At 46.4% G+C, this 22709-nt stretch overlaps 1 protein-coding gene across 2 annotated transcripts in view; it reads right to left on the reverse strand.

Moving 5' to 3' along the window:
- FGF12 (fibroblast growth factor 12) overlaps positions 1-22709 on the reverse strand; it is a 284962-nt gene that overhangs the window by 66685 nt on the left and 195568 nt on the right. For both annotated transcript variants that reach the window (XM_034782300.1, XM_034782299.1), the window contains exon 3: positions 19146-19249. In XM_034782300.1, the coding sequence (XP_034638191.1) occupies positions 19146-19249 (104 nt within the window). The remainder of the gene's footprint in view (positions 1-19145; positions 19250-22709) is intronic.

The following is a 22709-nucleotide window of genomic DNA, read 5'->3' on the forward strand; positions in this document are numbered from 1 at the left end:
CACTTTTTCGTGGGCTGTAGTCCACGAAAAAGTGCATCCGAAGAAGTGGGCTGTAGTCCACGAAAGCTTATGCTCTAATAAATTTGTTAGTCTCTAAGGTGCCACAAGTACTCCTGTTCTTATTGCGTGACAAGCACTCTTGTATAGTGACCCCCTTGGACCACAATCATCCATCTTAGATACTTACATGGCCCTGGTTACAGATTGGGAGACAAGGCCCGGAGAGGCTCAGGGCCAGAGGAGACAAGGCCCGGAGAGGCTCAGGGCCAGAGTTTTAAAAGGTTTAAAGGCACCTAACTCCCACTGAATTCAAGTGACTTGCCCAAGGTCAGGCAGCAAATCTCTGGTAGGGCTAAACCCGTCTCCTGCAGCCCACGCTGGAGTTCTAACCACTGGGGTATCCTTCCGCCTACCCACCTGGAAGAAGTTCCCCTTTCCTCACAGGTTTGGCTACAGGTCACATTACAAAGCTCAATGTCGCCCCGTGGTTGGCTGTTCCAAGGTTCCCATAACCAAGATCAGCCATGTGTTCTGCACTCTGTAACCATGCTGGCAGGATATGAGCAGACATGAACACTCACTCCCACAAAGATTCCACCTCTGTGAATCTGGAGCGTTTCCATGGAAGTCAATGGAGTCACGCTGCATTTATGTCCGGGTAACTGAAGGCAGAGTTCGTCTCCCTGTATTACAGAGTACCCCACCCAGACCTCCCACTGAAATATTAGCCTGCATCGCCATGGAGGTATTTACAGAAAGACATTTATTGTAGTTCAGGGCAAAACCTTGATAACAGATGTTTGTAATGAGCTTGCTGAAGAAGAATGGGAGGATGGTCAAAGTTAAATGTGACACAGCAATCAGTCTCACCCTGTCCAGCAAAGAGAGAGCTGCCCAAGCAGAACTAGGCTGTATGCAGAGAGGTTATGTTGGACTTATTGCAGGATGTTATTTTGGTGAATTAGGCTAACGACAACAATGTTCAATGCTCAAAGCTGCCCAAGCAATGTGGACACGGAGCTCCCACTCATTTCAAATCAGGCAGCTTTGCAAATCTTAGCCATCATTTTTAAATGAATGTGGTGCTTGTGAAGAGCAGCAGGTTGGCAGAGCCAGCACCCCCTTCCCTCCAATTACACCTTTCAGACTCAGAGACCACCTCCAAAGAGTAACTCTGTCTCCATACCCAGCCTCTGGCCTTTCCGCTAAGCAAAAGCGCAGAGACCGATTCTCTTCTCAGTTGCACTCGGAGGTTGCTCCACTGGCTTCATAAACAGAACAGGGAGCAGAATTTGGTCTATCGATGTTGTAACGTACTTAATTCTATAGAATACTTCAAACCGGAGATTTATTGTGAAATCCTATCAGAACCTACCCTTGTGAGGCAAAGTGTGACACAGACATAGAGAGCACGTGAAAAAGGAGGGGGCTACTAAGGTGCAAAAGTCAAATTGTCATCTATTTACAAAACAAATTCTTTGCCAGCAACTCCTGGAGGTACAGCTTGCAATTTTTAAAAAATGAAAATACATTAAGAACCCATCTCCCAAAGCTTGTTACAGAATAAAATGTTTGTCAGATTCACACTTGGAATCATGCTAACAATTTCAGAACATTGTCAAAGGGGAAACTGAAAAGAAATAAAAAAGTAGCCAGAGCGATCCAGTGACCAGCTCACAGGAAGAGGCTCAGGAGATCTGGCAGTGCTGCCGCTGAACAGTTGTGCAACTTGGAGCAAGTCATCTCCTTCCTCCGTGCCTCAGTTTCCCCCTCTGTGAAATGGGGATATTAATTCTTACCTTCCACTTTGAGATCTATGAAAGACAATTGTTACAAGAGCAACGTGGTATTACGTCATAGCATGATCTCAAAATACGCAATGAGGAATGATTACGTAATGGGATCTCCAAAACATGCACTGTCTCTTTAAGATCACCACATACACGCTGAATACTACAACAAAGCCCCAAAAGTTCAGATTATAACTCCCCACTATGGGAAATCGGTTTTTACAGCTAGTGCTTCAGAGGTGCAGACAAACCGTGACACAAACAATGGGGCAGATTATGACCTCAGTCACGCCAGGGTAAATTCATTGATCTCAGTTATCTGGCTTCACGGACTTCAGTAGAGCTACTGCAGATGTATACCCGCATTGAGATCAGAAACTGACTCAACCCCTCAATACCACATCAAGAATCTACATAACCTGCCTTCCTTATTTCCTCTCTCTCTCTGTAAGGTGGAACTTTATGACAATGTTTCCACCACCAGGTATAAAACAGAGGGCCAAATTCTGCATTGGACTCACACCCAGTGCAACTCAGGAAGGATACACAGGGTGCAGTGTTTGGTCAGCAGCTGTCACCCGTGTCTTTGTACCCAGTCTGATCTTCTCATTTGTGTTTTCTCTCTCTCTGAGATATGAAGTCAACTGCATGTGGCTAGTTGCAGCAAACGTAAGAGCCTTGTCTTCACTTTCACGGCATTCCGTAGTGAATCCCCAGCTTACCGATTGTCTCTCCTTCGCTTTTGAACTGCTGATGCTCATCTCCACTCGATACCAGCCTCCACTGTCCATTTTCAAACCATCACGGTTACACGTTCTCCAATGCTGCCCCCATAAACACATCCGGGAGGAGCTCCCCGCCAACATCTGCAAAACTACCTCATTAGCCTCCTTTAAATTCCTCCTACATGCCAGCCAGGTAAGCCTCTACGCTGGGAGAATTCCCCATGGCCTGGCTTTACGGGTCCTAAACATCCCTTTCCCTGACGGCCTGTGGGCTGGGGCACCCTGGGACAGGGTGTGGGGCTGGAGTAGGAGCCTCCGCTGGCACAGCCTGTGCACGGCACCGGCAGCATGGCAGAGTTGCCTTCAGGAGGGCCCCCAGGCGCGGCTGGCTAGTTACTGCCCATGGGGCACACGGCATGCCAAAGAGGGCAGGTAAAGGCAGGGAGGAGCCAGGGCTCTGCCCAGCCTGCATGCCAGATGCCGGGTGCAAGAGCTGTTGCCCTTCCCCATGCCGCAGGGGAATTGTGCCTGTCACAGGAAGAATCCTTTGACTGCTCTCCCAAGGTGGTATGGCGTCACCTTGCCCCCAATGTCGCCCAGGGCCCCTCCTCCTGCCAGAGTCCAACCTGGCCCATGCACTGACAGGTAACAGCCCTTCTGCACCTGCCTCTGCAGCCATCGACCGGGTGGGAGGAACAACACCCCTGAGGCCGTGCGGCTGTGAGATAGGGCAGGGGACTGGGGGTGAACAGATGGCATCCCCTAACTCTGCTCCCCCTGCAGAGGGAGCACAGAGGAGGCCGGGTGCTGTGTTTCCTCAGTGCTGAGTAGTTTTCAAGGCAGGGCTCTGCTCTGCATCGGCACGTTACCCAACACATGAGGCAAGGACCCTCCTTTCAAAGCACCCGCACCCCGCAAAGGTGATACAGTATCCCAGGCTGGCGGCCGCATGGAGACAGGCTTCCCCAGCAGTAGCTCCAGGAAGCCCCATGCCTGGAATGGCTCCAGGGTTCTCGGCTGCTGCACCGCCCTGGAAGATGGGGAGGGATCTTCTCCTTTCTCCACTCCCCCATCCCTGCCCGCTGGAGAGGCTAACGCTGGCAGAAACATGGTCATTGCACTCCGCGGAGCGTGAGAGCCATGCTGTGTCTAGCTCCTTGGGCTTCCCTCCCCACTGTGCCCAGGCATGGAGAGTCACGCACAAGCTTTCCTAATGCCAAGTGCCTCTGTAACTAGCAGCCTAGTTCAAACACCCTGGGATTCTAGTCTACTTTCTCCTCAAAGATTTAATGGAAAACGTTAAGGCCAAGAAGCGCAGTAGATTAACATTTGTTTAATCTCACAAGTCTTAGGCAGAAGAATGCCATCTCTGCGGTAATTACCCTACAGAGCTCCCATCCACATCAGGAATCTGTGCCGAGCTCCCACGCGCTCTTATCAATAATACATGTTGTGTGCAGCCCTGGAAGCAGCCGACCAAAGAGGCTCCTTAGAAACAGAAGTCAGCCCTTTGGAGTTGTCAGGAAGAAAGCGGCAGGGAGACAGCAAGGTTTCCCATCTTCCTGTCATGTCTCGTTTGCATCACCAAAGCGTTCGCGTTTCAGAAAGCTTTTAGCACGAGGCTGGGGCCCGTGTAGGCATCCGGGGGGTTGGAGAATGCGTTGCTGTGAATTTCAGGATCACTTGAACTTCCCAAGATTCAGAAGTAAACTCATGGAAACGAACCTGCTGAAAGCCTCTCTTTGTCCCTGGGGCATATCTCCTCCGCACTTTGAGTGGCATGAGCACTCCAGGAGGTGGCAGGAAACCCTGATTTCGGCTTTCCTAATGGCCAGGATGGCCCAGCACCAAATCAGCCCCCGGCATGGGGAGTTAAAAATCTGAGCTTTGTTTGGTTTCACTGTTTCAGGGCCTGATTCTGCCAGCCTTCCTCATCCTGAGTGATACCTTACTCCATGAAAGGAAGGGGGCAACGTGCCGAGGAAGGTACTAAGAACAGCAGACTCTGGCCCTACGCGAATGCAGCATCCCACGTAGAGGGACTCTGCTTTTCCAAGCACCAGTGACAGCGTAGGCGTCAGTCTCTCTACCACCACCTCTATGGGAGTGAGGGCAAGTCCTTAGCTATCTAGATCAAACTTCTCTCTGAGTATCCGTTGGGAAAGGCATTGGTATCAGAACAGAGTAGTTAAAAAACCAAGCAAGCAAAAGCAGCGGCAGCAGGAGGACACTGGCATATGCAATCAGAGAAAGCATGAGGCTGGGAGTAAACAGAATTAGAGCCCCAAGAGTGAACAAGCGAGAGCAAATTCCAGCAGAAAGCAGCCTGATACACTACAAAAGGACTGATGAGCTCCGGTCGTGAACAGAGGCAGCTGTCAATTTCCTAGACCCATGAGAAATTGTCAGAGCGATATCAGAGCATCAGCAAAAGCTGCTTTTGATCCTGGAAAGTACTGACCAGACCAGAAGTTCCAAGCATTGACCAAAATGGTCTCTTCTGGCCTTACAATCTATTAAATCATCTTCCACCTGTGACCACCCCAAACCACTACTTTTTCCTTCTGTAACTTCAAAAGCTCCACTTTTCCCCCTCCCATGCCCCCAGAGCCCAGAATTCTGGGTGTCACATCCAGAACCCTTAACACTACTGCAGAAAAATCAAGTTAAAAAACAGCACCACTTTTGACAGTATATTTCATAAGAACTGTTTTTAAAGTGCCTTGTGTATGGCCATAAACAGCATTTACTGTCAGTGCATACTGATTTATTTCACTTCTTTAAAATATATTGAGTAGAGCTGGTCAAAAAGGTTTTCAGCAGAACACTTTTCCACGAGAAAACAGAGTTTCATCAAAATCAAAACGGTTCCTGGTTCAATTTGACATTTTCTACAGGATAAAGGCAAAATGAATCATTTCAACACTCTCATTTCACTTTCACTTTTTCATTATATTAAAATTTTCAATGTCATATTTATGTTTTATTATATAACATGGATATATTTAATATTTTATATTATATTTTGATATTATTGAAGCCAAATGTTTTCAAAATTTCTGAATCTATTTTTTTCAGAATGAAAACAAATTTCAAAATGTCAGATTTCCCCAGGGAATGCAAATTCTGGCCTCCAACCAGCTCCATTATTCAGATATATGCTCGATAGCCATTCTTATTTAAATACCAGGACTGGTGCATTCCCATATTATATATGCCTAGCAAACGCAATCCCATTTTCACAGAATCATAGACGTGTAGGACTGGAAGGGACCTCGAGAGATCATCTAGTCCAGTCCTCTGCACTCAAGGCAGCACCAAGTATTATCTAGACCAGCCCTGACAAGTGTTTGTCTAACCTGTCCTTACAAACCTTCAATGACAGAGATTCCACAACCTCCCTCGGCAATTTATTCCAGTGCTTAACCACCTTGACAGTTAGGAAGTTTTTCCTAATGTCCAACCTAAACCTCCCTTGCTGCAATTTAACCCATTGTTTCTTGTTCCTGTCCTCAGAGGTTAACAAGAACAATTTGTCTCTCTCCTCCTTGTAACAACCTTTTATGTACTTGAAACTTTTATCATGTCCCCTCCCAGTCTTCTCTTTTCCAGACTAAACAAACCCAATATTTTTAATCTTTCCTCATAGCTCATGTTTTCTAGACCTTGAATTGTTTTTGTTGCTCTTCTCTGGACTCCCTCCAATTTGTCCACATCTTTCCTGAAATGTGGCATCCAGAACTGGACACAATACTCCAGTTGAGGCCTAATCAGCGCAGAGTAAAGCAGAAGAATCACTTCTTGTGTCTTGTTTATACATCCCAGAATGAGGCTCTGGGATGCAGCAGTGTTACTCTGTTGACTCATATTTAACTTGTGGTCCACTAGGACGCCCACATCCCTTCCCGCAGTACTCCTTCCTAGCCAGTCATTGCCCATGTTGTATGTGTGCAATGGTGCACTTTGCATTTGTCCGGATTGAATTTCATCCTGTTTACTTCAGACCAGTGATATTCGGACCGACGCTTGCGAGCCACAAGTGGTTCTTTAATGTGTCTTCTACAGATCATTGCAATTATTTAATTATTAATCAGTCTAAGCGATTAACCAATCACAATCAGGATGCTTTTACTATGTTATTAACCAATTGTAGTGGATAAAATAATAATACTTGGTCAGTCATTTTGCTGTGAGATTTAAATATATAAAAATAGTAAATGAAACAATGAATTCACACTCCTGTGGCACTTTTGTGTAATGTTGATCACTAATTTGGCTGCTGAACCATTGAGGTCTGAATATCACCATTTCTTCAGTTTGTCCAGATCATTTTGAATTATAATCCTATCCTCCAAAGCACCTGCAACCCATCCCAGCTTGGTATCGTCCACAAACTTTATAAGTGTACTCTGTATGCCATTATCTAAATCACTGATGAAGATATTGAACAGAACTGGACCCAGAACTGATCCCTGTGGGACCTCACTCGTTATGCCCTTCCAGCTTGACTGTGAACCATTGATAACTACTCTCCGGGAACAGTTTTCCAACCAGTTATGCACCCACCATATAGTAGCTCCATCTAGGCTATATTTCCCTAGTTTGTTTATGAGAAGGTCATTCAAGACTGTATCAAAAGCCTTACTAAAATCAAGATATGCCACATCTACCACTTCCCCCCATCCACAAGGCTTGTTACCCTGTCAAAGGAAGCTATCAGGTTGGTTTGACAAGTTTGCTCTTGACAAATCCATGCTGACTGTTACTTATCACCTTATTATCTTTGAGATGTTTGCAAACTGATTGCTTATTTGCTCCATTATCTTTCTGGGTACTGAAATTAAGCTGACTGGTCTAATTCCCCAGGTTATCCTTATTTCCCTTTTTATAGATGGGCACTAGATTTGCCCTTTTCCAGTCCTCTTGATCTCTCCCATCTTCTATGACTTCTCGGAGATAATTCCTAATGGCTCAGATATCTCCTCAGTTAGTTCCTTGAGTATTCCAGGATGCATTTCATCAGGCCCTGGTGACTTGAAGACAGCTAACTTGTGTATTTCCCTATTTTTAACTTGTTCTTTCCTTATTTTAGCCTCAGAACCTACCTCATTTTCACTGGCCTTCACTGTGTTAAACGCCCAATTGCTTTTAACCTCTTGGTGAAAACTGAAACAAAAAAGTCATTTAGCACTTCTGCCATTTCCACATTTTCTGTTATTGTTTTCCCCCCCGTATTGAGTAACGGGCCTACACGGTCCTTGGTCCTTCTCTGGCTTCTAATGTATTTGTAGAATGTTTTCTTGTTACCCTTTATGTCTCTAGCTAGTTTAATCTCGTTTTGTGCCTTGGCCTTTCTAATTTTGTCCCTACATACTTGTGTTATTTGTTTATATTCATTCTTTGTAACTTGACCGTTTCCACTTTTTGGAGGACTCTGAGTTTCAGATCATTGAAGATCTCCTGGTTAAGACAGGCTGATCTCTTGCCATACTTCCTATCTTTCCTACACCGTGGGATAGTTTGCTCTTGTGCCCTTAATAATGTCTCTTTGAAAAACTGCAACTCTTGTACTGTTTTTCCCCTTAGACTTGCTTCCCACAGGATCTTACCTACCAACTCTCTGAGTTTGCTAAAGTCTGCCTTCCTGAAATCCATTATCTTTATTGTGCTGTTTTCCCTCCTGCCCTTCCTTAGAATCATGAACTCTATCATTTCATGATCACTTTCACCGAAGCTGCCTTCCACTTTCAAATTCTCAACCAGTTCCTCCCTATTTGTCAAAAACCAAATCTAGAACAGCCTCTCCCCTGGTAGCTTTCTCCACCTTCTGAAATAAAAAATGATCTCCAATACATTCCAAGAACTTGTTGGATAATCTGTGCCCTGCCGTGTTATTTTCTCAACAGATGTCTGGGTAACTGAAGTCCCTCATCACCACCATCCTGTGCTTTGGATGACTTTGTTAGTTGTTTAAAAAAAGCCTTATCCACCTCTTCTTCCTGGTTAGGTGGTCTGTAGTAGACCCCTGCCATGACATCACCCTTGTTTTTTACCTCTTTTATCCTTACCCAGAGACTTTCAACAAGTGTGTCTCCTATTTCCATCTCAACCTCCGTCCAAGTGTATACATTTGTAATATATAAGGCAACACCTCCTCCCTGGTTTCCCTTCCCATCCTTCTGGAGCAAGCTATACCCTTCTATACCAATATTCCAGTCATGTGTATTATCCCACCAAGTCTCTGTGATGCCAACCATGAAGGCTCTTTGCTTCCATGAGGGCTAGAAATGTGTAATCTTTTAAAAAAGAAAAACTTATATTCTGTGGAAATATTGGTGACTCCCACCCTAAAAATCAATAACCACGCGCCCACTTTAGGTGTTACATAGACTCAGTTACACAGCAACAGTCATGGACAAAAATATCTCTGAGCAAACACCGAAGCATTAAACGAAGTCCAGTTTCTTAGATGACAGTGAACCGATCCCGGTTCGCTCCCCCACTGTCCCCAAGATTTCAACAAGTCCCACCGAAGCTGTAGATTCACGGGGAGAAATCCTCGCTCCACTGGACTCAATGGGAGATTTGCCATTGACATCAATGGAGCCAGGATTTCACATGTAGGTTTTAAGACCAGAAGGGACCTTGGTGATCATCCGGTCCGACCTCCTGCCTAACTCTGGATTTCACCCAGCAATTCCTGTGTCAAGCCCAATAGCTTCTGGGTGAAGTGGTCTACAGAGCCCACTGCCAGTCATACTGATCAACATAATCTTATTGTTTCCTTGCGCTCCCCTCGCTGTCCATATTCAGCTGTTGTCTCTTGTGCTACACTTAGATTGTAAGTCCCGTGGGGCAGGAACTGTTTTTTTTTAAATTCTACATTTGTACACAATATGTCCTGGTCCAAGACTAGAGCTCCTAGGCCCTAGGGCAAAACAAATCAATATCATCATCATCATTAGGGTGTATCTGTGAGTCACTGGGAGGCTGCTCTTACCCTGTAGGGGAAGAAATGGTCCCGTGTACACAAGCATGTATGGAGAAGAGGACCATAGGAGGCCTCTCCATTATGCCAGACAGAAGACCCGGGGAAGTAGCAGGAGGGGCGTGGAGGGACCAGCATACTTCCCGTTCCCGGCTGCATTCTGCCTGCCTGTGTTCCCTGGATCTACAATGCCTTTGAGAACTGCTGTTGGCGAGATGCCCTCTTGAGGATAACCTTTGGGTTGCACAGACTGTAAGCCCCTGGGAACAAGCATATTGCCTCTCCCACGCTCTCTGCGGCACTGAAAAAAACCTGTCAACATGCAGCAAATCACAGTAATGACTAATTGGCAGCAGTAAAAGCAGAACCGTTGGCCCTATCTCTGGGCGCAGCGTGCGCTGTCTCGAGAGAATGCTGGTGGACTTGGAGCTATCCTTGCAGTAACAATTAGTCCTCTGAAAAGTTTGGCTAAGATGCTGATTTAACTTAAATGTCAAGCGACCTTTAGCCCTAAATGCGAACGCCCCCCACTACAGAGGGTGCTCAGGGATGCAGATTCAGCCAAACACCTAGGCTCAGGCTTAAGTGCTTTGCTGAACTGGGACCTGTGTAGGCACATTTAATCCCCGACGGCCCGATTCTGCCCCATTATTCATGTCGAGTTGTACTTGACTCCATTGATTTCAATGGAGCAACTTGCATACAAGGTACCACACAATGTCAGTAAAGGTATCAGAATCTGGCCCTTATGGACCAAGGGCTCAGGATGGCAAATAGCTACGAGGCAGGAGGCCTAGGAGTTCAACACCACTGATCCTTGTCTCTGGTAAGTGGGTGGACGAGACAAGATCCGAGACCAACGTCCTTTCACAGTGATCCGGGCTCCCATCCAAGTCTGTTCCCTACAGCCATGTTCTCCAATGGCTTAGTCAGGACAGTTCCAAATAGCTCAAGCACTTTGGATTTCTACTGCCTCCCTTGAGCCAACAGCAGAATAATTCTCATCACTGAAAAGTTTCCCATTGCTCCTTTCCATCCTGTCGCTCTTAGTTAGATGGGCTTGCACCCTAAGCTACTCCCCTCTGCCCTTGGTCTTTTCCGTCTACCTGTCAAGGACTGCTCTCACCCCCAAACCTTTCGTCAGTGTCTGGCAAAGCCATCCCCATTCACTTGTTTTATTCTTTCCATCTTTGAATTCAGTGGTAGCAGAACACAGATCCAAACCACTCGTTATGACAAAACTGATCTCAGTCAAATATGTCCTCTTTTTTAAAACCTTCTCTCCACATAAAACACAGTATTGTACCCAGGAAGGGTGATATTTATCCTTCTTTCAGGGAAGATCTTAACTTCAGTTGTGTCTCTGACACCCATGAATTATGGGTAGCTCTCACTTGTGGAAGATAGATATTCCCCTTCATAGGCAAAATAATCCACGTATAAATTATACTGGAATTTAACACAGCAAACCAGTATGCCCTTGAGATGTTGCAGGAATGTGGAAAAGTGGGGAGGTGGGAGAAGATAGGGAGACCTAGGCTAGCATAACATTCCCTTCTGTCCCTCGCCAACAGAACTAATAGGGATGGCATTCAGGTTGATGTCCCCAGTCTGAATCAGGCACCATAGGATCTTGAACCTGGGTCTCCCACATTACAGGTGAGGACCTTGGTTAGCCTGTGGTGGAACGCTCTCATTCACACATCAGAAAGTCCATCCTGGGCCTGAAAAATCTTTCCCAGGAAAGTTTAATTGAAACATGTTTCTGTGAAAAGTTTTGGTTCCAACAAACAGGCATTTTCTGATGAACAAACCTTTTGTTGAAAAGTTCCGGACCAAGTCAGCATATGTCTGCCTCGTTCCCATCACTTCTACAGTGCTCAGTTAGAGAGATTTGATTGTATATCACTAGCAGAGGAGAAATGCCTGAGCAAACACGGAATCCTTTACACAAAGGCACAATTCTTTAGGGTCCTGCTTGAGTGCTTTGCTGAATCAAGTGCTTAACTTTGAACACGTGCTTAAATCCCACTGATAGCTCGAATCCCACCGATTCAGTGGAACGTGGAGAATGGAACTTCCAGTTTATGAAATATTTCAAGATTTGGCTTCATTTCAAATTGGAATGGAAACTGAACATCTCAAAAGGGAAACTTGAAAAAAATTGATTTGCATGTTATTTTGCATTATATTATAATGCCTAATTTAAAAAAAAAATCAAAACAAGGTAACTTCAAGATGAAAAATCAAAACATTTGATTCCAAAAATATCAAAATGGGACATTTCAATCTTGTCAGAACTCCCCCCTCTCCCCCCCCCCCCCCCCCCCCCCTGTTCTCACATGAAATTCTGGCAAAATCACCCTGATTTTGCAATTTCCATGTCAATGGCACTACATATTCTAACAGTATGTATGATGAGTGGTGTATTTCCATGCACTTAAGTGCTTTGCACTGGGACTAACTGTGAAAGGGGCCTAGTTCTCTACTGCTGCTTGCCCTTGGATTGGAATAATGCCCCTGAACTCAAGGGGAATTATTCTCAACCTGCAGGGAGGGGAGGATGGTGCCCCCGTGTACATTAATCCCTCAATCTGTGCTATTATTAAATGAGACGGGGAATAGCCAGCCAGGAAATCAGGGTTATGTCCTGCTGCTACTGTCCTTGTCCTCTGAAACAGCATCACAGAAGCCTCGGCCCTCTCTTGAATAACCAACCACCCCAGATGGAAATTAGGTTTAAAACTAGTTCATCTGAAAAGCCACCTGATCCCCCTACCCAGCATGACGCTAGAAATGTCGTTAGACTACAGGCCCCTCGACTGAGAAGTGAAATGATGAACTCTTGCCCGAGAAGTTACAGCATTACAACATCCTGTCAACCCCTCCTTGTCTGGAGAGCAGAGGGACTGCGCTTGCCAAGTCACGTCAGACCCCTTTTTAAAGATTGCCAGTCATAATTCCATACGCGCTTCTGCCATGTCCTAACTGGTCAGTTAGCGCTTGCCATCCCTGGCGTCACCTGCCTTTCTCTATGCACCAGCAGAGATTAACAGAGCCGGACATTGGAGCATTACAAAACTTCTTTGTAATGGAGACAAAGCAACATCTGTGGAAGCACCTCAAAGGAAAAATAACCACAGTACTACTGACAGCTGTGCTTACAAGGTTCCATGCCCTGAGAGAGTTGAGCCCCGGGGGGGCTGATCAGAAGCTACACTTCAGGGACATCCAATACAAGGCAAGAATCAAATAACTTTTCCCAACAGAACCTCTCACACCACAAGCACCCTAGTATGCAAGGTTGAATTTGTTTATGGGACATGGGGAAGTATGTAGTGACTGTGCCTAGTTGGCAGGTTTAACAGTACAGCACTTTGGGGGGGATTAAGTAAAGTATAACCACTAGAGGTCAAAAGTGGCACATACTTCGGTGTTAAAAGATACACCAGCCAATTACAGGAGCAGTGTAATGCCAATTGATTTTAGCTGATGACCTTGAAATAGCATAGGTAATATTGTAATAACCCTAGAAGAGCAGTGGTAAAACAGTTATGACAATATAGGCAGATAAAAGTCCTGTTAATATACACACTTTCCTGGATGCTTGTTTAGTATTATGCAAGACATCTTTGTTATGCAAAATGATAGAACAGAATAAAAAGGCAAAGAAAGAGTGGAAATGAAAGATACACAGAGCTCGTAAGGTGACATGGGGGGTTGTTGTTGTTCAGGGTTTTTTTATTGTGCATAATCATCACTCCTTCATTAGCGATGATCTTTGAAGGGATCTGAGCTGTAATTCCCTGCATTTCAAACGACACATTTTATATGGTAAACGCACACTGCACCCTTGTAAGCAGCCCAGGCTTTTCTCATGGCGAGTCTGTTTGAGTTTTCATAATCATTCCAATAAATAATGGATTACAATTTCCCATTTCAAAAATGATTAGAATTCCGAGTTAAACAACGGGGGATGTGTTATGCAGTACACTCTAGCCAGTGGAAAACAGAAGTGTTATGTACTTGAGACCAGATTGGTCCCAGCTCTAACTCCACTGAATTATACATAACAGAGAGAGAGCGAGAGAATTTCCGTACCCGCTGAGCAATCCAATGAGCCCGAAGAGGTACTTTTGCTCCACATGGGCTTTCACTGTAAAAGAACAATGCTCAGCAATGTTCACGCGCAAAGCACTTTGCAGACATTATTTGTATTACCACCATGCCGAGACGCTCCAGTCATGCTGTGCTAGGCCCTGTACAAACCCAGAGCAAAAAGATGGTCCCTGCCCCAAGGACCTTTTAACTACTTCATCTGCACCACACCCCTGTGAGAAACATAGGTATCCCATTCTACCACTGGGGAGCCTAAGGCTTAGATGTTACGTGACTTTTCCAAGGACACTGAGGAGTCAGTGTCAGAGCTGGAGTAGATGGCTCAAGAACTGTACTTTATCCTATTTGTATCTATGGAATAGATGTGGGTGTGGTATAAACTGTTATCAGCACGAGTCTGGGCTGAATGTCTGAGTCACGAGAGGAGAATCCAGGGGCGAGTGATGGCATTCTCTTCAACAGATGCTGAGAAAACCTTTATGCACTTTCACGTGGTTTGCAGCTAACCCACATCACAGGAAAACTCCCTCGGGAACAGGCTGGAGAGTCTGTGAACATGTTCTTGGGACTAGATTTTACATCCCTCTGTCTGAAGAGCCAGAGGCCTTAATTAACAAGGGTCTGATTTTCATGGGTGCTCAGCATCGAGAGCTCCAACAGTTTTCAGCGGCTCCAATCAGCGCTTCTCAAAAAGCGGGTCCCGAGGGAGTCCAACTTCTCTATACTGAAATGTGTGATGACTACAGAATTGGAAATTCTTTCTGGGAGTCTTTACTTTCTAATGGGGAAAGCGTCCGATTTCTAAGCCACAAGACATTGGGCTTCCCTCTTGTGATGTTTAAATGCAGAAAACCTGTTAGTGGCCGAGGGCTGAATTCTGCCTGTTCTAGACCTCAGGCAATGGGAAATTCTACATAATTTCCTGCTCTTCTACCCGGGTAGTACCCCTCTCCCATCAACAAACGCACACAATGCATTTGTAACCTATGGAACTCTCTGCCACATGATATCACTGAGGCCAAGAGCTCAGTAGGATTCAAAAGAGGATTGCACATTTATATGGATTATGACCACATCTCTAATGGCATTAGGCAGGGTAAATAGATATGGTTAAGAATTATAAGTCCTTCTGCTGCCTGACCCTAGCTGACAGGGGTTGGGGAAGACACTTCCCTTGAGGGCTGGTTATGCTAAAGTTGTACTCGAGAGGACTTCTTGCATCTTCCTCTAACGCAGCTGGCGCTGGCAGAAACCAACCAACCCAGCCTCTATCTGAAGCCCTGGCCTGATTTGGTAGGGCAATACCCAGGCCAAATTCTTTTCTGGTGTAAGCAGATGGAACGCTATGGAAGTCAGTGGAGCTCTGCCCATCTACAGCAGCGGAGAATTTAGGCTCCTGGGAGAGAAGGAAGAAGCATTTCCCTGGCCAGCTGGCTTATTTGGAACCAGCGGCAGGGCTTAGAACGCTCAGATAAATGCGGGGGAGACGGATCAGCAGGCAGGGGAGGGTGGAGCTGGGTGAGTGACCAAAGTCAACAAGAAGTATTAGCCCCTTATTCCAAATCACTGATCACTGCCCTAGAGAAACCAGGCATGGGCCTGACTGCAAGTTAAACACGCCGGAGGTGGAGAAAAGCTGTGCCTTATGGTCTTATAAGCAAGAGATTAAAGACACAGTGGTTAGTATGGGAGACGGGACCCGAAGGAGCCTTTGAGAGCCAGACACCGGTGCCACATGCTGACCCCTGCCCCTCGTGAGAGGCAGCAGCTGCAGTCGACATTGAGCTGAGTAATTAGCAGTCCAGCTACAGACCTCGGTTCAATCCTTTATCTTTGATGCTTAGAGGCATTTCAACCCACAGTCCTTGCTGTTAAGCCGACCGAGCCATCCCAGCTCTAAATACCAGGCCTCATTTTCCCTCTCACTTCAGGTCTGGTCCAAAGCCCATGGAAGACGCCCGTTGAGTACACTGCTGTCAGTCAGTCATAGCTCCCCCGAGACAACGGAGTCAGCCCAGCAGAGAGCTGGCGTGGGAGGGAAGCCAGGCCCAGTCAGCCACGTCTCCTTGGGAACCTCCATGCACAGCACCCAGGAGTTTGCTTCCCAGTGACATTTTGTTCATGAAAGAAACAGTTTAATTCTTATTGTTGCAGACAAAGCTGAAAACCATCAAAACCGCAGCATGTAACCATGCCCACGCCAGTCGTCCTGCTAACCCCTGACCATTCTGAGTGTAATAGCGGGGATAATGTAATCAGAGTAAAGCTCTCAGCTGGAGGTACCAGGCCAAATCCTCAGCTGCTGTAAATCAGCAACGTCCCATTAGGCGGTACTCATCTGCCGCACCAGACGATCTGACCCATTAACTGTAAGAGAATTTGTTTGACTGAAGGGAAAGTTCCTCCTTGTTTTTAAAGCAGTCCATCCTGCCTCCCAGCCACCACCTCCTTTTCTGGCCTTCCCGGTCTCCCTCCAGCTCCTCCTCAATCCTTCACATGACCTCACAAGTGTCAGTGAAAGAGCCTTCTTCTCTGCAACCCCTGTTGTCGGGGGCTACTGCCCCTTAGCTCTTCCTGCATCATTAGTCCTGGATTGCGTCCCATATTTGGGGATGGAGCTGGTCAAAAAAATGGACACAATTCTGAAAGATTCCAGAGACATTTTTCCCCCATTTCTGTCCAAGTTTTCAGACCAGCTCTGTTTACAAAGCTCTTAACTGCTCTTCCTCCTTGTAATTCTTTTACTCTGACAAGAATTCTGAACTCTAGCGTCTCTGAAGGGCCCCGTTCAGAAGTAGGTATTCTATTGTGCAGAACGCCACTTCTGTTTAAGTCACACAATCCGTGTACCCCGTACAATTTACCTCGAGAATTAATTATTTATATTACCGCAATGCCCAGGAGACTCAGTCATGGATCAGGGCCTATTGCACTCAGCGGTGTGCAGACACAGATCCAAAACAGGAGGTTCCCGATCCCAAAGAGTTTGCAATTAAGTAAACCATTTCTATTGTTAACCACACCAACAGTAATAATAAATAATAATACCAGCACCAAGCTCTTATATAGCTCTTTTCATCCTGGGACCTCACAGTGCTTTACAAAGAAGATCAGTATCATGGTAAATTGAACTGATTTATTTAAAGGGACACAACTGATTAGACTTAATTGACATTTAAATGTACTGAGCTGTGACAGAAAGGGACGTTTCTGGCATAACCAGAGAGCTGACTGATCTATCCCTCTCTTCGTCCTGACAGCCACCCAGTTTTGAAAACTAACACGCGATCCCCAAATACCCAGCCACACTTGTAATTTCCTAAGAGTGAGCTCCACCAGACTATGGCTGAGTGCAATAGGTAAGACATGGGAGGTAGTTGGGTACTGGTGAGGCCTCAGCTGGAGTAGTGCATCTAGGTTTGGACAGCACACTTTAAGAAAGATTTGGAAAGCTGGAGAGAATCCAGAGGAGAGCAACAAGTGATAAAAGGTTGAGAAAACCTGACCTATGAGGAAAGGTTGAACGAACGGGGCATGTTTAGGCAGTACTAATGCAGCTGTAAGATCGCTCATGTAGCCGCTCCATGCTGGCGGGAGAGAACTCTCCTGTCGACATCATGAAACTACCTCAATGAGCGGCGGTAGCTATGTCGGCAGGAGACGCTCTCCCGCCAATAGCGCTGTGCACACGAGCGCTTATGCCGGCACAACTTATATCACTCGGGGGTTTCCCCACCCCTGAGCGACAAAAGTTTTGTCAACATAAGTGGTCGTGCAGACATTGCCTCAGTCTTGAGAAGAGAAGGCTCAGGAGGAACTGATAACAGTCTGCAAATCGAAAAGGGACGTCATAAAGAGGACAGTGATGGATGGCTCTCTACGTCTACCGAGGGTAGGACAAGGAGGAATTGGCTTAGTCTGCAGCAAGTTTTCAAGAACAAATTAGACAGAAGACCTCTCTGGGACGGGTCTAGGTAGACGTAAACATGCCTCCTAAGTGGCGGGGCACAGGGAATGGACTAGGTGACCTCTCGAGTTCCCTTCCAGCCCTGCACTTCTGTGATCTCATCGCCGCCCAAGGTAAGAAGTAGAAATAACAGTTATTTGAGTGGTTTAAAACTGGAGCGCTTCATCCTGTTGAGATCATACTATAAGGAACAACCCTGAACAGAGTGAGGGGGTGACAAGGCCGTTTACACTCCGGACTGCTCGGACTGTGATTACAGCATGCGAAGAGGCTAATCCAGGGTCTGAGCTCTGATCCCACAGCGCTTACACAGGCATCCACAAAGTGATTTTATCTTGCAAACAGAGCGCCACAGAGGAAACTACAGGAGAAGTTGATCGACAGCTACCAGAAGGAGGAAAATATGCATAAGACCCACAGACCCACCAGGCACCTTGTACTCATTGGGAAAGCTAACGTATTCAGTGGTACCATGTTTTCTCCTTCAAGTCGTGAGACACAGGTTGGCATTCAGTCCTATCGTCCTGCTCTGACAAGAATTCATAATATTCCAGGGTGGTGGGACAAGATGACCCCAGAGCTGTTTTCAACCCATGAGATGGCAACCGTGCCGTCCTTCGGCAGTGAGGTAACTAGAGTCAGCTCTGCATCAGCAAGTGATTTAAGTGCCACCTTTCGTCCTAGAGGTCATGGCGATAGCCACATTACAGATCAATTAGCCAGATACCAAAAACCGAACTGTGCTATTTCCTATTCAGTGGTCGTATCCCCAATCCAACCCACACCCCCACCCCAGCCACACACACATTTTTAAATCGGAGTAACAGCAGAATTACAGTACTCTGGATCTGCACTGGAGTTAGTGAGGTCAGAGTCTGGCCCATAGACTCTACAACAATTTCCTTATGGCATAGCACTAGTGTGAAGTTATTTCAAGTGTAAAATATTTCCAGCAAAGAACTGCCTTATTTAGTAAATCACTGTGAATCAATGATTTACTTCAAATGAGACTCTGATGAATAACCTCAGACTTTTTAATGCCATCTAAGAAAGTTACTGGGGAATCAGTCAGTAAAATGTGTCTTGTAGATCTTTTATACTGTGTTAAAAAGACCACTCATATACAGAGACATTCTGCTCAGTTACACTGGGTAAATCCAGAATAACTCCACTGAAATCAACACAATTCCTGTGGTGTGGAGAACAGGACCTACTATGATCAGGTTCACTGGTGTATATCAGGGGTATCTTCTGTGAAGGCAATGGGTGGTCGCACTGATGTAAAACCAGATCAGATCCAGCAGATTCGGTAACCTAACACAGCAAGACCTGAGTGAAGCGACCGTCCAAAGGAGCAAACAGACGTGTAACTTCAACTAAAGGTCGAAGAATACTGTCCGGAAACTACATGGAGATACTTTGAGGTAGTTGCTCAAGCCAGGGAAGAGTCTATTTGACAGTGGGCTCCTACCGTGCCAGGCGGTCCGAAGTGTTCCCCACACAGCAATGTGCTCAGAAACCAGCTCTGAAATCACCAAACCGGGCAATGTACTTACTGAGCTGTAGAGATATCCCTCGCCGTTCATGGCGACGTAGAGACCTGCCTTCACCCCCTGGATCGCCACCACACGAAGGCCCACGGGAATGAGATTGAAGAGGGCTGCAGTTGGAAGAAGAACAGGGGACAGCAACTGTTACTGAAGGTCATCTTTCCATGTGGTCCATGTTCCCTGTTTTCATTGTCCTCTAGCGCCCCACCCCTTTACACAAGAAGCAGAGCTGCAAACATCTCCAGGGATTTGCAGTTACAGGGAAGGGTCTATAACTCACTTTCAAGGGTGACCTTAGGGAGGGTTGTAAAAGTTCCAGTTCTCACTGTATCCCAGAAACCTGTAGCCCATCAGCCATCTGATCACTGCTAGCCAAGGAATAAAAACTCTCAGAAGGAGCCATCCTGGACTCCAGTGTCTCCATGACCTGAGTCCTCTATGCCATCTGGAAGGAGCCAGGCAGCACGAAAGGACAAGACCCTTCAATGCCCCATTTTACTGCCATCCCATTGATTTAAGCGTCACAGCCCCTTCCTCCCCAATATGTTACAAAAGGTAACTATTGCTGGATGCCACACAGCCACTCGGACTCAGAGAGGCAATCTCTCTCTCATGCACAATGGCATTTTTGCTATTATTTGTAACGTCACAGGATCGGAAAGGCTGCTGGCATTATTATATTAAATGCGGAGGCATTGATTGTTTCTACTATTGCTACCTGCAATATGGGCAGAACTGAGATACCCCAGCTGAGATCAGGGCCCCACTGTGCTGTAGTTGGGGTCTGTAGGTGCTACTCTATGCGCAGTAAGAGACAGTCTCCAACCCAGAAAGCTTACAGTCTAGCTAGACAAGACAGAGGCTGGGAGAGGACATGAAGCCACAGAGAGGTGAAGTGATTTGCTCAAGGTTTACAGGAGGTCAGTGGAAGAGCTAACAACAGAATCCAGGTCTTCTGAATGACTGCCAGGTGCCCTATCCATTGGACCACATTGCCTCTCCCCATTAACCAGCAACATTTCAGAAACCTCTAGCCGTGGCTCAGTCTAGCTTTTCCAGAACCACAGAGATACTGCCCAGTGTCTCATAACCTTCTCCGGCCAGGAAGGAGTCCAAGTCAGAGATTGTCCCTCTCCAAGAGTATAGAACTCCTCCCATCTGTTGGTCTGGCGGAGTCAGAAAATATCAGATCTCACACACATCACTTTTGCGGGAGTCAGTACTGACTCTCCTAAACCTTGGACTAGGGTAATGACTGGAGTGGTGGGGAGACGAACTAACAAACACTTCACTGGTAGGTTGTTTTATATTTATTCATTCATTCAAAAGGCGTCTATCTGAAGTGTCTCAAAGGGTTTGAAATGTTCAAATTGGTCCCCGGGAGGATGGATCAGTGGGTAGAATGCAGGGGAGATGCTCTTTATCACAAGGCTTTGCAGTTTATTGCCTAGCGATTGCCATACGTATACCTAATCATTCAAGTTATTTTATAGATAATTGTGGAATTATAATATAGATAATTATAGTCAACTTGTGGAACTCCTTACCTGAGGAGGTTGTGAAGGCTAGGACTATAACAGAGTTTAAAAGAGAACTGGACAAATTCATGGAGGTTAAGTCCATTAATGGCTATTAGCCAGGACGGGTAAGGAATGGTGTCCCTAGCCTCTGTCTGTCAGAGGGTGGAAATGGATGGCAGGAGAGATCACTTGATCATTGCCTGTTAGGTTCACTCCCTCTGGGGCACCTGGCATTGGCCACTGTCAGTAAACAGGATACTGGGCTAGATGGACCTTTGGTCTGACCCGGTACAGCCGTTCTTATGTTCTTATAATTGATATAATTGTACAGCTAGTAAATCACTTTGTAAAGTGAGCACAGAACAGTGGGGACTTTGGATGAAAGGTGATATCCAGATGCCAATCACTTTTTCACCTCCCACTGCCCTGCTCCCTGGCCCCTTCTTCCTTGGAAGCCTTCTATGCCCCAGCACGCTAATGATTCAGTGTTACTGCGACACAGACTGGTAGTGCTAACCCTGGTTTAACAGAACTGAATAATTCAGACCCAAGTCAGACTAAGATTTCCTAAGAGACTCTGCATGCACACGTGCTGGGCAGGACACATGGCTTCAGCTGCACCAGGAGAAAACAAGAACTGTAACAAACCATAAACCCCAAGAGTCCTTTCCACACGAGGCCTACGAGCCAGCTGCAGAGACTGTTTTACCAGCGAGACAGTTTTCAATGACCTCCTCTCACACTCCCTGCTGCAAACAAGGGATAACTCCATAGAAGGTCACTGGAGTGGCACAGCTGTATGAGAGACAAAGCAGGCCCACGGCCAGGGCCGGCTCCAGTGTTTTTGCCACCCCAAGCGGCAAAAAAAAAAAAGAAGGCGCGATCGGAGCTGCCGCCACTTCATTCTTCAGCAGCAATCTGGCAGCAGGTCCTTCCCTCCGAGAGGAACTGAGGGACCCGCCGCCGAATTGCCGCCGAAGAGCCGGACGTGCCGCCCCTCTCTGTTGGCTGCCCCAAGCACCTGCTTGGTGTGCTGGTGCCTGGAGCCGGCCCTGCCATGGCATTTGGGAATTATTTGAAGCATTATGGGAAGGCCAGGTATGCCATGACGGCATTCGCAGCAGGTCTGCCTAAAGGTAAGTGGGATAGCCCTCTTTCAGTGGGAAAACAGACACTAAAGACATGCTGCCGGATACAGCCCCTTTTCAGAAAGCCAGCCTGAAAAGTTCATGCTGAAATCCCACTGAAGCGAACACACGTGTTTAAGCGGTTTCCTGAAGCAAGAGGACTTCAGTGGAAGTCAGTGTCTAAAGTTCAGCCTCAATACTGGTCTTTGCAGATCAGGGTCTAAGGTGATGCTGTAGTCTCCATGTTCAGGATTGGTGCCAGTTTGCCTGTTCGACACACTAACACTTCTCACTGGTGTAACTATATCCGTGTCGTGCAAATCCTTCATGCAGGCTCCTCGTGAGAAGTCCCCTTATCGAGGCAAGTTTTTATTGCCATAGCTTTAGTGCTCCAGCGGTGCTCCAAAGCCTTGTTTAATTAACAAGTCTATTTATAAGCAGTCCCCCACCCCTCCCGTTTTTTAAAAAACTGAAAAATGGAGCATATCACTACAGATAATGAAAGCAAACGGCCGTCATTATTCACTCCCTACAGTTAATTCGTCTTACATAGAAAACTTGCCTCACAGACCATTCGTTTGGCAGTTTGGGTGACACCACACAAGATCAATGAGGCAGAGAATCCCCACGGAAACCTATCGGTGTTTTGAATAATTCCCCCCTTCCCTCGCAGAGGCCAGCCCTCCCCCCACAGGGTAAATCATAGACTATTCCGTGTATCATCATCATCTGTGCATTAGGTAAGGGCCCCATGGGATTACACAGCAGGTGGGCAAATCCTGGGACAGGGAGGTGGCAGAGCTGTTCTGGAAGGAATTTCTACAAGAGCACCAGATGCCTGGTGGGCATCAAGACTGTTTTTGTGACTAAAATGTGTTTATATTCAGGGTAAGAAGCTTGAGCTTTTTTACCTTGGTATCTGT

Source organism: Trachemys scripta, chromosome 9 (assembly GCF_013100865.1).
Source record: "Trachemys scripta elegans isolate TJP31775 chromosome 9, CAS_Tse_1.0, whole genome shotgun sequence".
Lineage (NCBI taxonomy): Eukaryota > Metazoa > Chordata > Testudines > Emydidae > Trachemys > Trachemys scripta.